This window comes from Mercenaria mercenaria, chromosome 15 (genome assembly GCF_021730395.1).
Source record: "Mercenaria mercenaria strain notata chromosome 15, MADL_Memer_1, whole genome shotgun sequence".
NCBI classification, from domain to species: Eukaryota; Metazoa; Mollusca; class Bivalvia; order Venerida; family Veneridae; genus Mercenaria; species Mercenaria mercenaria.
In genome coordinates, this window is record NC_069375.1 from 45,140,569 (window position 1) to 45,152,642 (window position 12,074).

At 36.2% G+C, this 12,074-nt stretch overlaps 1 protein-coding gene across 1 annotated transcript in view; it reads right to left on the minus strand.

The window, feature by feature from the left end:
* LOC123553574 (uncharacterized) overlaps positions 1 to 9,988 on the minus strand; it is a 31,750-nt gene extending 21,762 nt beyond the window's left edge. The window contains exons 1-12 of the mRNA XM_045343272.2: positions 9,844 to 9,988; positions 8,749 to 8,857; positions 7,302 to 7,488; positions 6,829 to 6,912; positions 6,321 to 6,468; positions 5,830 to 5,969; positions 5,140 to 5,322; positions 3,933 to 4,158; positions 2,963 to 3,552; positions 1,748 to 1,996; positions 1,134 to 1,334; positions 91 to 318 (exon numbers count right to left, since the gene is read on the minus strand). Coding sequence (XP_045199207.2) covers positions 91 to 318; positions 1,134 to 1,334; positions 1,748 to 1,996; positions 2,963 to 3,552; positions 3,933 to 4,158; positions 5,140 to 5,322; positions 5,830 to 5,969; positions 6,321 to 6,468; positions 6,829 to 6,912; positions 7,302 to 7,488; positions 8,749 to 8,844 — 2,332 coding nt within the window. The 5' untranslated portion in view covers positions 8,845 to 8,857; positions 9,844 to 9,988. The remainder of the gene's footprint in view (positions 1 to 90; positions 319 to 1,133; positions 1,335 to 1,747; positions 1,997 to 2,962; positions 3,553 to 3,932; positions 4,159 to 5,139; positions 5,323 to 5,829; positions 5,970 to 6,320; positions 6,469 to 6,828; positions 6,913 to 7,301; positions 7,489 to 8,748; positions 8,858 to 9,843) is intronic.
* Between the last annotated feature and the right edge of the window lie 2,086 nt (positions 9,989 to 12,074).

The following is a 12,074-nucleotide window of genomic DNA, read 5'->3' on the forward strand; positions in this document are numbered from 1 at the left end:
TTGAACAAATACATTACTTATATACTGTAATATCCAAAATCTGATTTACCACCTTTAATACAACGTGACAAAAGACCAAGTATTTCTTACCGACACATGCCGTCGGAAAGTCTTCAGTATCCCAAACACCATCTTCACTGCACTTGTACACACTATCTGTTCTATACGGTAGCATATAACCGTCGTTACACGTGAAAACGCACGTTATTCCCGTGTCTATTGTCGTGTTACTTGTTGTATCATTGTTGAAGTCAGTCGTTCCTGTTAAGCATTCTACCTCTCCGTTTGTAGGTGCTATAGGTTCTGCACAAAGTTCAACTGAAAGAGTATCAATGATACAGGTACTTAAATGCAAAAGTTTGTAGCATATTTATAGTAAGCACATACATTTGAGCCGCACCATGAGAAAACCAACATAGTGCATTTGCGACCAGCATGGATCCAGACCAGACTGCGCATCCGCGCAGTCTGGTCAGGATCCATGCTGTTCACTAACGGTTTCTCTAATTGCAATAGGCTTTGAAAGTGAACAGCATGGATCCTGACCAGACTGCGCGGATGCGCAGGCTGGTCTGGATTCATGCTGGTCGCAAATGCTGGTTTTCTCATGGTGCGGCTCATTTGTGTTTCCTGGTAAATGAATGATTTCTTTAAAAGACGTCAGTGAATAAAAGTTTTGAGACTATTTTACTCAAACATATATCATGTCATGTTATGTCATGCCATGCATGATCATATCATATCGCATATATCATATCATATCATATCATATCATATCATATCATATCATATCATATCATATCATATCATATCATATCACATCACATCACATCACATCACATCACATCACATCACATCACATCATATATATCATATCATATCATATCATATACACTTTGAATTTTAAACATATACTTGATGTGCATTCTAGTATTACCAGTCATGCTTGTAACTTTTAAAAAAATGGCTTTAAGATAAAACTGCGGTTAAAATATTTCAAGAATGCAGTAAAAAGTTAAAACAGAAAGGCAAAAAGGTTTACAATAGTAATATATAAGGAAACCAATATACATAATGTACAGGACAAACAGATAAAAATGGACATTTTCAATGTAAACAAGGCCTATGTTTACCTGTACATGTTGGCGTATCTACAAAATCCCAGTACATTTGGTGTGTCGTGGTGTTCTGTTTACATGTGACATTAGGTGTACCCTCAAACATGCGGTAGTCAGAACAGGCCAGGTTACACGTGGTTCCAAGTTCGAAATTGTCACATGTCACTATGACGTACTCGTCTTCAATGGCTGGGGAAATGTCTTCACATTTGTATACTTTAAAGCAAACAGAAAATGACTTTTCTTAATTCTTTTAATAAAATTTGACACAATAAAGCCTCTGTACGTGACCAATTATTTAAAACGATTAATCATATGTCTACTTAGTGTTCTACTATTTTCAAATGATAATTTTTAGCGGCGGTCTAGTGATTACGGTGACTACTGCTCAACCCAGCGGCCGTGGGTTCGAGTCACACTAAGGTCACGGGCACATGTTCTCTTATGACAACAGTATCTGCTTTTCTAGGAAATGGACTCGAGAGGTGTTCAAATAAGCTTGAAAACTTTCATCATAATATAGCTAAAATGAATCAGTGTCAAATAAACTAAGAAGATATCAAGGTCTTTAAAATTTAGATTAATGATTTCTTTTAAAAACAACTTATCAGTCTGCATAACATGGTTACCATTAACATTAATCACTATGTTACAAATTGGTGATAAATTCCCTGTTTCGTCCATAGCTCGATAAGCCACTGTATGCTGACCACGTGACAAATTGCTACCCGGTGATGGACCCGATATTTTGTACACAGTAACATTTCCACTGTTGTCATTGACTTCCGGTTCCGCCCACGTGACCACACCGGAAGTCTGTCCAGGAGTTAGATAGTGAGTGACAACAGGAATGCACTTGATTTCCGGTGAATTGATATCTGCAATAAATCAGTAACAAAAATATAGCGAGTAATATGAATTAAGGCACCGCCTAGCATTGGGGATTTATCTTTTATATATCCGCTTAGAAAGAAATATTCAACGCTCAAGAAAGTGAAACTTTGCTCTAAACTGTAGTTTACATTTAGTGTCATCATACCTCTTACAGCGAATATCATACTTTGCAAAATTTACGGAAGCCATGCCGGTGACGTCATTCAGCGTTCTCGCACTAGCTTTTAGAATTTTGTTTTGTTTGTTTGCACTCCACGCAGAAACTTGACGGTCTTTACACTTCCTTACTGTTTTAAAAGTGTTTTTCAGTTGCATGTACAGTTTTCATTACGAAAAAGAAGTAAAATAATCATGTTAGCGCGGTTTATGAGTTTCTATGACTGATTCGGGGTGCTCGGATGTTCATAAAGACAACCAATCAGCGGATTTTACATAAACCGGAACCGGAAAACATCGAAAAAATTGCCTCAGTATATGCAAACAGCAAAGACGAATATCTATATACGGACGTTACCGTCTCGGGGATTTTCATCCCCTATAAGACTAAGTGTATCTATTTTAGAACAGACACTTCTATAATGTCTGCATGCATACTTGAAAATGTGTAGAACGTGCATACTTCCTCGAGAGGCCGCGTCTGTTATCACTTACCACAAAATATACAAACTGTATTGAAAGACCAATTTATGCTTTATACTCAGGTGGTGCCTTTTTGCAAATTGCACTGTACATGTAGATCTACTTGAAATTTTATAGGCTATGATTAAATTAAAAAGAACTCTTTCAGCTACATGTATTATATTGTGAGAAATCTAAGAATTAAGGCAAGATACCCGTCGAAGCGAATGTCCTCATCAGAAATTGTGAGAACATCAGTGTCCCTGTTGTACCGTTACTTGTCGGCCTTAAATTAGGGTTTAGTTTTATAGTGTATCAAAGCTGACACTGACCTAGACAGTATGGGTTTCCAGGTATTTCCCATTCCCCAGATGCAGTGCAGATAGCGTACGACGAAACAATATTATTAGTGACACTTGCATATGCTGTTTGGATATTGAAGTTTGATAGAGCAAGTGAGGCCTCCATGGCTGCTTCTTCTTGAATAGCTTTCTTCTCGTCTGCTATCGCCTGTTCTTCGTCCGCGAACAGTAACGCCTGATCCGCTGCGTTTCTTGCGCTTATTGAGGCATTTAAGGCAGACGATAGTTGTGCAGTGAGAGCAGTTACATTCACCTGGAGGGATGCAATTTGCACTTCAAGCTTTATAAGTGTTTGATTTAACCCATGTATATCAGCGTGTAAATCGTCGATATTTTCTGCGTCTGCTTCTATCGCAATTTCATATTCTAATTGCTTTTCTGCCATTGCAAATACTGTTTCATTGTATGTCCTATTGAGAGCAATGAGCTCGTCAACGACAACTTGAACTGCTGATTCTAAAGCAGTTGTATAGTTTTCTGCAAGGGTTGCGTTGTAGTCTAATTCAGCAGCAAGGGCTAATGCGGTATCAGCGGCTTCTTGAGCATTGTCTGATTCTGTTCTGAAATGTATAAACGAGACTAAAATAGCAAGACTTTTGCTTTTAAAATTTAAATACACTGCCCTTTTTTCAACGGTAAGAATTGCGTATTTTCATATTGCTCATAAGCCTTGGTAAGGTTCTTTTGTATAAAATATAGTTCAGAAAAGCGAAAGTAAGTAAAGTAAAGTAAAGTGTTTGTTTATTATAGTGTCACCCCTACCTGAAAGGGCCAGCCAATTTGGCTAATGAGACGCATACATAGATTGAATTAAAAGTATTAAAATATATCTATGTGTGCTAACCAATATTTGTTCTCTGTAATAACTGGATAACTTTTAATTGCAGAAGTATCAAAATTGCTTTGTTATCAATTAATAAATTTCACAAAAACTACTAACTTAGCGAGTCCGCCTATTTGGATAAGAAGATCTACGTTGTCATTTAGTTCTTGTACGGTGTTTTCTAGTAAAATATCGTTTATCAGTAAGAAATCATTCGGACAATGCATCCAACATACACTGCCGAATTCTGAATCTGTGCTAGTATCATTTCCATCACTGCTGTTGCTGCAGGTAACTTCAATGTCGGTATCATTAACAACAATTGGACCGTCACACGTCACAGCTGAAAAATATCAAGAATTCGTTCAAATGAATAAAAAAGAAGTGGAGTCATGCCCGTAAAATATGACGTCATAAGAACGGGTCGCAATGCCCTTGATCCACGTAAGGGAAGGGCTGATGCTGGTGAGGTAGCCACGTCCATGATTTATGGAAAACTTTCTACAACGTCATTCTTGATACCGTAAAACAATGTTATCATAAAATGTTCTAAATATCTATATTGGTACATATAAGACCATGTTGTCAGTGTTATTGATACAGCCATTAAAAAGCTATCTGTGTTACAATGTATGTTTTTATTAAAAATATATTTTAACAAGAACTGTTACACTTGAATTTATTTGTGCGTAATTAACTTAAAGCCCTGCTCCCGTCCTACCTTTTAACCTTGAATTCTCATTGAAAAAGCATTATAATCCTGACTATGAACAGTGATGCCTGTCAAAATAGAATCTATTTTATATAAAATTCTATATAAAATACCTGTGGTTTTGCGTGCTAAAGTGTGGCACGTGGCTGTTAACAGTTACCTCTTGTAATCATGGGTTGCATACACACAAAAGAATTTGAATAGCCGCGGTGCAGGGCTTTAATAGAAAGAACTTCAGACGTGTGCAACAAATTCCCTTGCATTCGGATGAAATCGGCTTCATGTATTATATGGCTACTTTATCAACGATCACTGCCATGGCCGAAAATGTTCTTTACATCTTTGTTGATATGTGTCTCGAAACAAGCTGTAATTATAGCTCCAGAATCTAAGCCCGCCATGTTTTCGACCAGATTAATGTGCTATGTACGCGTTTGATTGTATGGTCACTACTTTTGTCTAGCAAGCCGGCTTAGCTCAATAGGGAGAACGCAGATCTACGGTTGGCGGGGTCGTGAGTTCGATCCCAAGGCAAGGCGTAATTTCTCCGTTACAATTTGATAGAAAACATTGTGTTTGAAATCAGTCATTGTCCACTTCCGATTAACTTACCAATACATTGTGGGATGTTGTCACCATAAGACCACGTGCCATTCTCCTGGCATTCAGCACTCCCAGTACCATTCAAGCTGTAACCATTGTTACACGAAAAGGAACATACACTGTAGCGACTGTTGCGGTTCGTGCAACTAGAGTTACCGTTCGTGATGTGGACAATAGGTGGACAGGTTGGAACTAAAAAATATAATGTAGCATAATGATGTGATGTGTTATTTGTCGTGCTCAATTTGTGTCCATCTTTATCAAAAATAAATGTCCGATTCCTGTAATTTGATTTTCTTGAATTCGTATTATTTTTCGAGTTTTCAAAAACGACTGTTGGCTCTTTGCCAATAACGTGACCATCCTTGTGGACTCCTTACCAAGAACGTACCGTCACAGGACAGCATGTGTGGTACTATGTGACCATTATTTGCAATCTTTATTTCATTCTGGTGGTCGTTAGGTAGCAAAATCTAACATGAACACGACCAACTGAATAACAAACACATTAACACACCTTCAAAATTTTGACCCAAACATGATGTTATGTGATTTTATAAAAATAGAAATTTTGGGGGGAAACTACACTAAACATTTTCTTTTGAAACAGAGCATAGAGTTTTAATACATCTTATCTTATCATTATAAAATATTGAAAATATCGGTTTGAGCGTTAAGCAGGCGACATAATATTCTTACTTTCAGCAGTGACAGCAAATGAACATATTCGGCTCAGATTGTCGTCATCCGTTGCTAGGTATGATATCACGTGACGTGTGCCTGGTGATGGCGACCCTTCAAATGTTGAATTTGTCTCAGGACCAACAATTTGTACTAAACTGCAATCAAAATAGTTTATCATTTTGAGCGTTTCGCTTTACTTTATAACTTACCACAACAACTGATATTGGTGTATGAGCGCATCAAGCTTTTGCAAATGGGATTAGGGAGAAGAAGTCTTCCGGCAGATATGAATCTTAGATGGACGTATAATCAAATGCTGAAAACTCTAGCAGACTCACAATAAAACAAGAAACGGCGGAGTAAATTAAGTTTTCGTGGACCTGTTTATGCATCATAATGGTATTATTTGTAAAAGTGTCATTAAAATAGTTCAAATAAGTATACTATGAAAAATGTACCCGCCCTACAAAAAGTCAAAACTTAGAGCGCTCATATGCGAAACTTACGATGTGATGTGTCCGTCATTGTCAAGAGCATGCGGGTCGTTCCAAGTGTGCCGGACTTCTGTTTCATTTCCGTACTCATTACCGGCGGGATAAAGTGTAACCGGTGACGGACAAAAATCGAAATAAGGAGCTGATTTACCGAAGAATTCTGCAAGAAGAAAAAGCTGTTTATAGTTTATAATAAAAACTTTTTCATTAATTTCTTTATAAGCTCAGAGTAGAAGATTGTCAAATAGTGTAAGAACATGATTGCTCTTACAAATGGTAATGAAATTTCAACGAATGCCTTTGAAACATATGATCTTCATGTCGTTTGGTTCATGGGCTTAATCTACGATATAGTGCAAAATGCAAACTGCATGCATTAAAATCACGTGTGGTAGCCGGAAGTTTAATGTTTGCGCCATCGAAATTTATACCTATAATGTGTAGATCAGTGAACTTATGCATCATCTTTGTGTATTTCAATTTGGGTTTTAGGAAGACAATAGCTGAACAACTGACTTACCGGAAGTGTCATCAACACAAAATCTTGTGCAAGTAGTGTTTGTTTCTGCAGTGTATGCGTCACTGATGCTTCTTTGTGCACGACCTGTGAATATATTAACTAGTACCACTTCATCGTGCAAGGTCAAGGTAAAAGTCACATGGTTTATGAGTATCATTGCAAAAATATCAGTTGCTCAAATCTACTAGGTAACTGATGGAGAATAACCTAATGACATTAATAATTAAGCAGGGTGTAAATAATATTGACACTGTCAAGATATAGTAGGCTACACTTTTTAATATATTTCACATTAGCTAAGACAAAACTGACTACATTCTTATGATAAGTCATTTCGAGGGCTTGGTGCAAAACTATTGTAAGTTTATATTAATAAAGAACAAGATACAATAGTTTTGCGCCAAGCCCTCGATTTGTTTTAAAGGTTTACGCCAGCCTACTTTTAAGAAGAGAAGTGAAGTTTGTAACTTTACCATGTTTTAAAGGTACCCATCGCCCGTTTCTGCACAGGAGATGAACGTCTTCATTATAAATAGACTGGCACACGGTATAATCAGGCAATCTCCCGCGCTTATTAAGCTTCCCGTCACACCAGTCTATACTGTCCGGAAGTACGTCAATATTGCAGCCATCTTTGGCCATATTTTCAAAATGTATGAACTGAAATGCATGATAAATGAATCTGTTAGACAGCAAAGAAGTTTATAAATCATTCTCATCATCACCATTATCATCGTCATCATCAGGAACATCATTAACATCAACAACTAGAGAACGGCTTCAAACTGCAAATCCTGCCAAAATTATTTTGTAGGGATAACATTTTTTTCGTGTTATAGCATCTGCAGAGTTGGTCCTCGAGGGATTCTGAAGAAGTTGTAACACGAAATGAACCATTCTCGCATACCAGATGTCTACCAAGGTTCCCTGGTGTTCACTAACGGTTTCTCCAATTGCAACAGTTTTGAAAGCGAACAGCATGGATCCTGACTAGACTGCGCGGATGTGCAGGCAGGTCTGGATCCATGCTGGTCGAAACGCTCTATTTTTTTTTCTCATTGCGCGGCTCAAATGTTATTGAAAATGCACCTAAAAATTTAAAACAACTGCAAATATCATTCTTTTATCTTGAATAAATCTGAAGTATAGATAGCCAGATCCTTCAACAAGAGATTTATGTTGACGACGGACTTGGCACTTAAACGTTTAACTGCACCACCTATATACCAGTAAAAAAATGCAGGTTATAAAAGGTGAATACACACATGGTAAATTTCTAACGGAACATTTTTATTTGACGTACATATTATTTTGTCTGTGTATTTAGTTTCATATCTGTTTCTTGAAAATACGCGCCAACTTAGAAAAAGACAATAACAACAAAGGAAAAACAACATTAGAAATATTTAAAAAATGGCGAAATATGAATTTGAAAAAAGAAATCACACGGACATTCCATTTGCCAGTTTAAGTATAACAGTGACCCTGAAAGTCCGCCGTAAGTTGCATCTATTATCATAAAAGGGATAGAACTGAACCAAACAGGGTATTTGAACATCCTGTAGAAAATGATACTAATATTATTTTAGAACTAGACTAGCCACTATACTGAGAATTAAAAAAATAGTTTTTAAATTTTATCTCAAAGTAATTTCATGAGAGTCAAAAGCCAGTCTATTCTGGAGCTTTTCTCAAATAGATAATTATACTGTATTGGAAATAGAAATGGGTGTATTCACTAGAGAACATATAGATGTAAAATACATCATAGTCTGCTATAAACTGTTCAAATACATTAAAACAAATCCTCTTTCATATACAATATTGTTTGATTGAAGACAAGGCTAGGATTGGTTTGTAATCTCGGAACTGAAAATAAAACAACAACAACAACAACAAAAATACAAAGAATATACTTACGGCATGGTACAGTGGGTCATCTGCTTGAAGATAGTGTGAAATGACCGGTACGATGAGGACGACCAAAACATATATATAACTTGGTATTCGCATCATTCATAACCGGCGCCTACAAGAAAATGTCATTCATACATTGGTTGCTGATACGTTTGCGTCTAATTAATGATTATTTCCGTGAACTCTTATACAGTCAAACCTGTGTTAAAGACCACCTCTGAACAGAGACCACCTGGCTCTAAAGACCACCTGTGCTGTTTCCCATTTTAACATTTACAGTGTGTTTTAACTTGTGAATAAAGACCACCTCCCAATAAAGACCACATTTTGGCTCTCCCGAGGGTGGTCTTTATAGACAGGTTTGACTGTATTACAAATTTGTTTGAATAATTTCAGGTATATTTTCGCAGTGCATAGAATGTAAAACAACAACAAAAGGATTTAGTTCGGTTAAAAGATAGTACAATATAAAAGTGTTGTTTTCAATAACGAAAAAACATGAATTGTAAACCGATATTATTTGGTGTTTTACTGGATATTCAGGTTTTCGCTTTGTTCAAACTTATCGATTTTTAAAATGATTTGAAATCCATTCTGTTTCCCGGTAAGTTTGTTTAACTGGGCCTTGCTATCTTAAAATATTACAATTATTCATTGATTTGGAAAACCATTTTCATCACTTAAAATTAGTGATTCAGAAGGTATCTGAAATGTAAAGGAAATAAATAATATTTAATCCTCCCCGATCTTCATACATCTATCATTTGTTGTTGGGTTTAACGTCGCACCTACACAATTATAGGCAATATTGCGACATTCCAGCTTTGATGGTGGAGGAAGAGCCCTCCGTGCATTATTTCTTCAAGAGCGGGTACCTGGGTAGAACCAACGACCTTCCGTAAGTCAGCTGGATGGCTTCCTCACATGAAGAATTCAACGCCCCATGTGAGGCTCGAACTCTTTCATTTCTTATCTATTAACATTATTTATTAACATTAATATCGCAATTGAAATATATTAGAATACACAAAATAAGTTAAAAAAATACATGTTCAAGGTATATTACCATGTGCTTAAGCGACAAAGAAAAATTCAAACCTCATTTTTGAATTAATAAAATCCATTTCAACTGAAGCTAATATTAAATGGCATAAATTAAATATCCGTTACTTTTTTTCTTCTGCCAACGATAACATAATTTCAACATTGATATTGGCTTTAAAATGACAAAAGAATAATATGTATTGTATTTTGATATTGTTTTATAACAATTAGAAATGACAATACAGAGGATATGGGATAAACATCTACGTCCGATCAACCGGGTCTTATTTAACGATCATAAAACCATACCGAAGATTCTTTTTACATTAGATTTAAAACCAATTGTTCATTTTACGCACTTGGCTCGTCTGTCTCACATGTATACGCTGAATAATGTAGAGGTTAATGCGATTTATTAATTTAAATACTTTAAATGACAAAAAATAGAGTTTTGAAGCTACATAAATCACGCGATAATATGCCAGCGTTGACGAGAGCTACAGTACTGTTGTGATTGTAAGCGAGTTGTCTACCTTCCTTCGAATTTAAAAAGAATTTAAACTTATTATGTAAGTAAATGAAATAAAGCTATGTTGTTCTATTACTATAGGTATACGTGTATCCGCACGTGAACTACGTGCACATAATGACCTTTATAGTAGGAACGATTATTCCACATAATAAAGTTAGTGTGCAACAGAACTACACACAGTATTGTTTTTACTCGCGAAAAGCCGCGACGATGCAAAAGCGCTGCTAGTTTTTCGTTTTTGTGTTCGTTTTTAGGGCAGAGTTACCGCCTCAATGCTACAACAAAAAAAAACAACAACAACAACAAAAAAAAAAAAAAACACAACAAAACAACAACACCCCCACACCAACCCCCCCCCACCCCCCAAAAAAAAACCAAAAAAAAAACAACAACAACAACAAAACAAGAAAAAAAAACAAGAAAAAAAAAACAAACAAACAAAAAAAACAACAACAAAACAAGAAAACCTCTCACAAAATAATTCTCTCCCTTTTAAACCAAACAATATGGTTTATATAATTTACTACTCAGTATGGTGGCTGATTTATGCCATTTCGTTATTCGACAAACGTCGTTATGGCGCCCGGCCGACCGAACGGTGTCCCGACAAACGTCGCTAATCATATAAATTCAGAAGGTGAAAAGACGACGTTCGGCAACATTCGGCAGTGCGACGTTCGCGGCGACAGAACGAAATAACGAAATGGCACAAATCAGCCACCATAACTCAGTCATGCTTAAGTAAGCATATATATTTACATGTTATTAGCTTTATTTCGAGAAATATGCACGAGTTCTGCTAAGGTATTATTATTAGACTTGAGGGGCGCAATCTTATTTCGTTAAAGAAAGAGATTTCATTAAATACCTGTATAAAATTCTGTTGAAATTACGAAATGAAATGTATTTTTCGATGTTCATGCAAAATGAACGACAGAATAGGATCGACAAATCCATGAATCGCGCTATCTTTAATTTACGGATCCTATTCTGTCGTTCATTTCGCATGAACACCGAAAAAATACATTTCATTTCTTATATTTACATTATATTTTCTTTCCATTTGTAAACAAGATTAATATAATAAACTGCACACATTTTGTTGCATTTAACATTAAATTCAGCTTCCCGGCCATTCTGATCACCAGATGGAACAACTGCGACGTCATCTAAGGAACGTTCTTCCTGACTATACGAGGACGTTGTCAAAACAGCGGCCCGTAATCACTAAGCAGCGTAGACATAACTTTCGCGGTTCAACTTCATACGAAATGAAAGTCAAATTTTTTCAATGGAAAAGAATAGGGCAAATGTAAATATTATTGTTTGCATTTCACAAGTAAATAAAAGAATTTCATAAGTAAATACAAACAATCAGAAAACAAAATTCCGTATGTTGTGCATGTTGTCGGACTACTTTTATCAATAAATATTCATTACCTGACACCGTTCTATAAATAGCGGAGAAAAAGCCCTACTCAGATATCCTGCACAATAATGCAGTGGACCGTCGCGAAACCCCGCCCCGCCAGATCGATTAAAATGGACTATATCTACCAATGGTATCATTAATTCATTAACTGCTTGAATAAAGTTGACAATACTGACGTAAAAATGTAACACGGCACACATTAAAAGCCCGTTGTTTCATATTCGAATTTCGATGTATGTCCGGCGATTAGAAAGAAAAGAAAAACGTCAAGAAATAATTTGTTTTAAAATGTACTTCAACGCTAAACGGATACAGTCATGT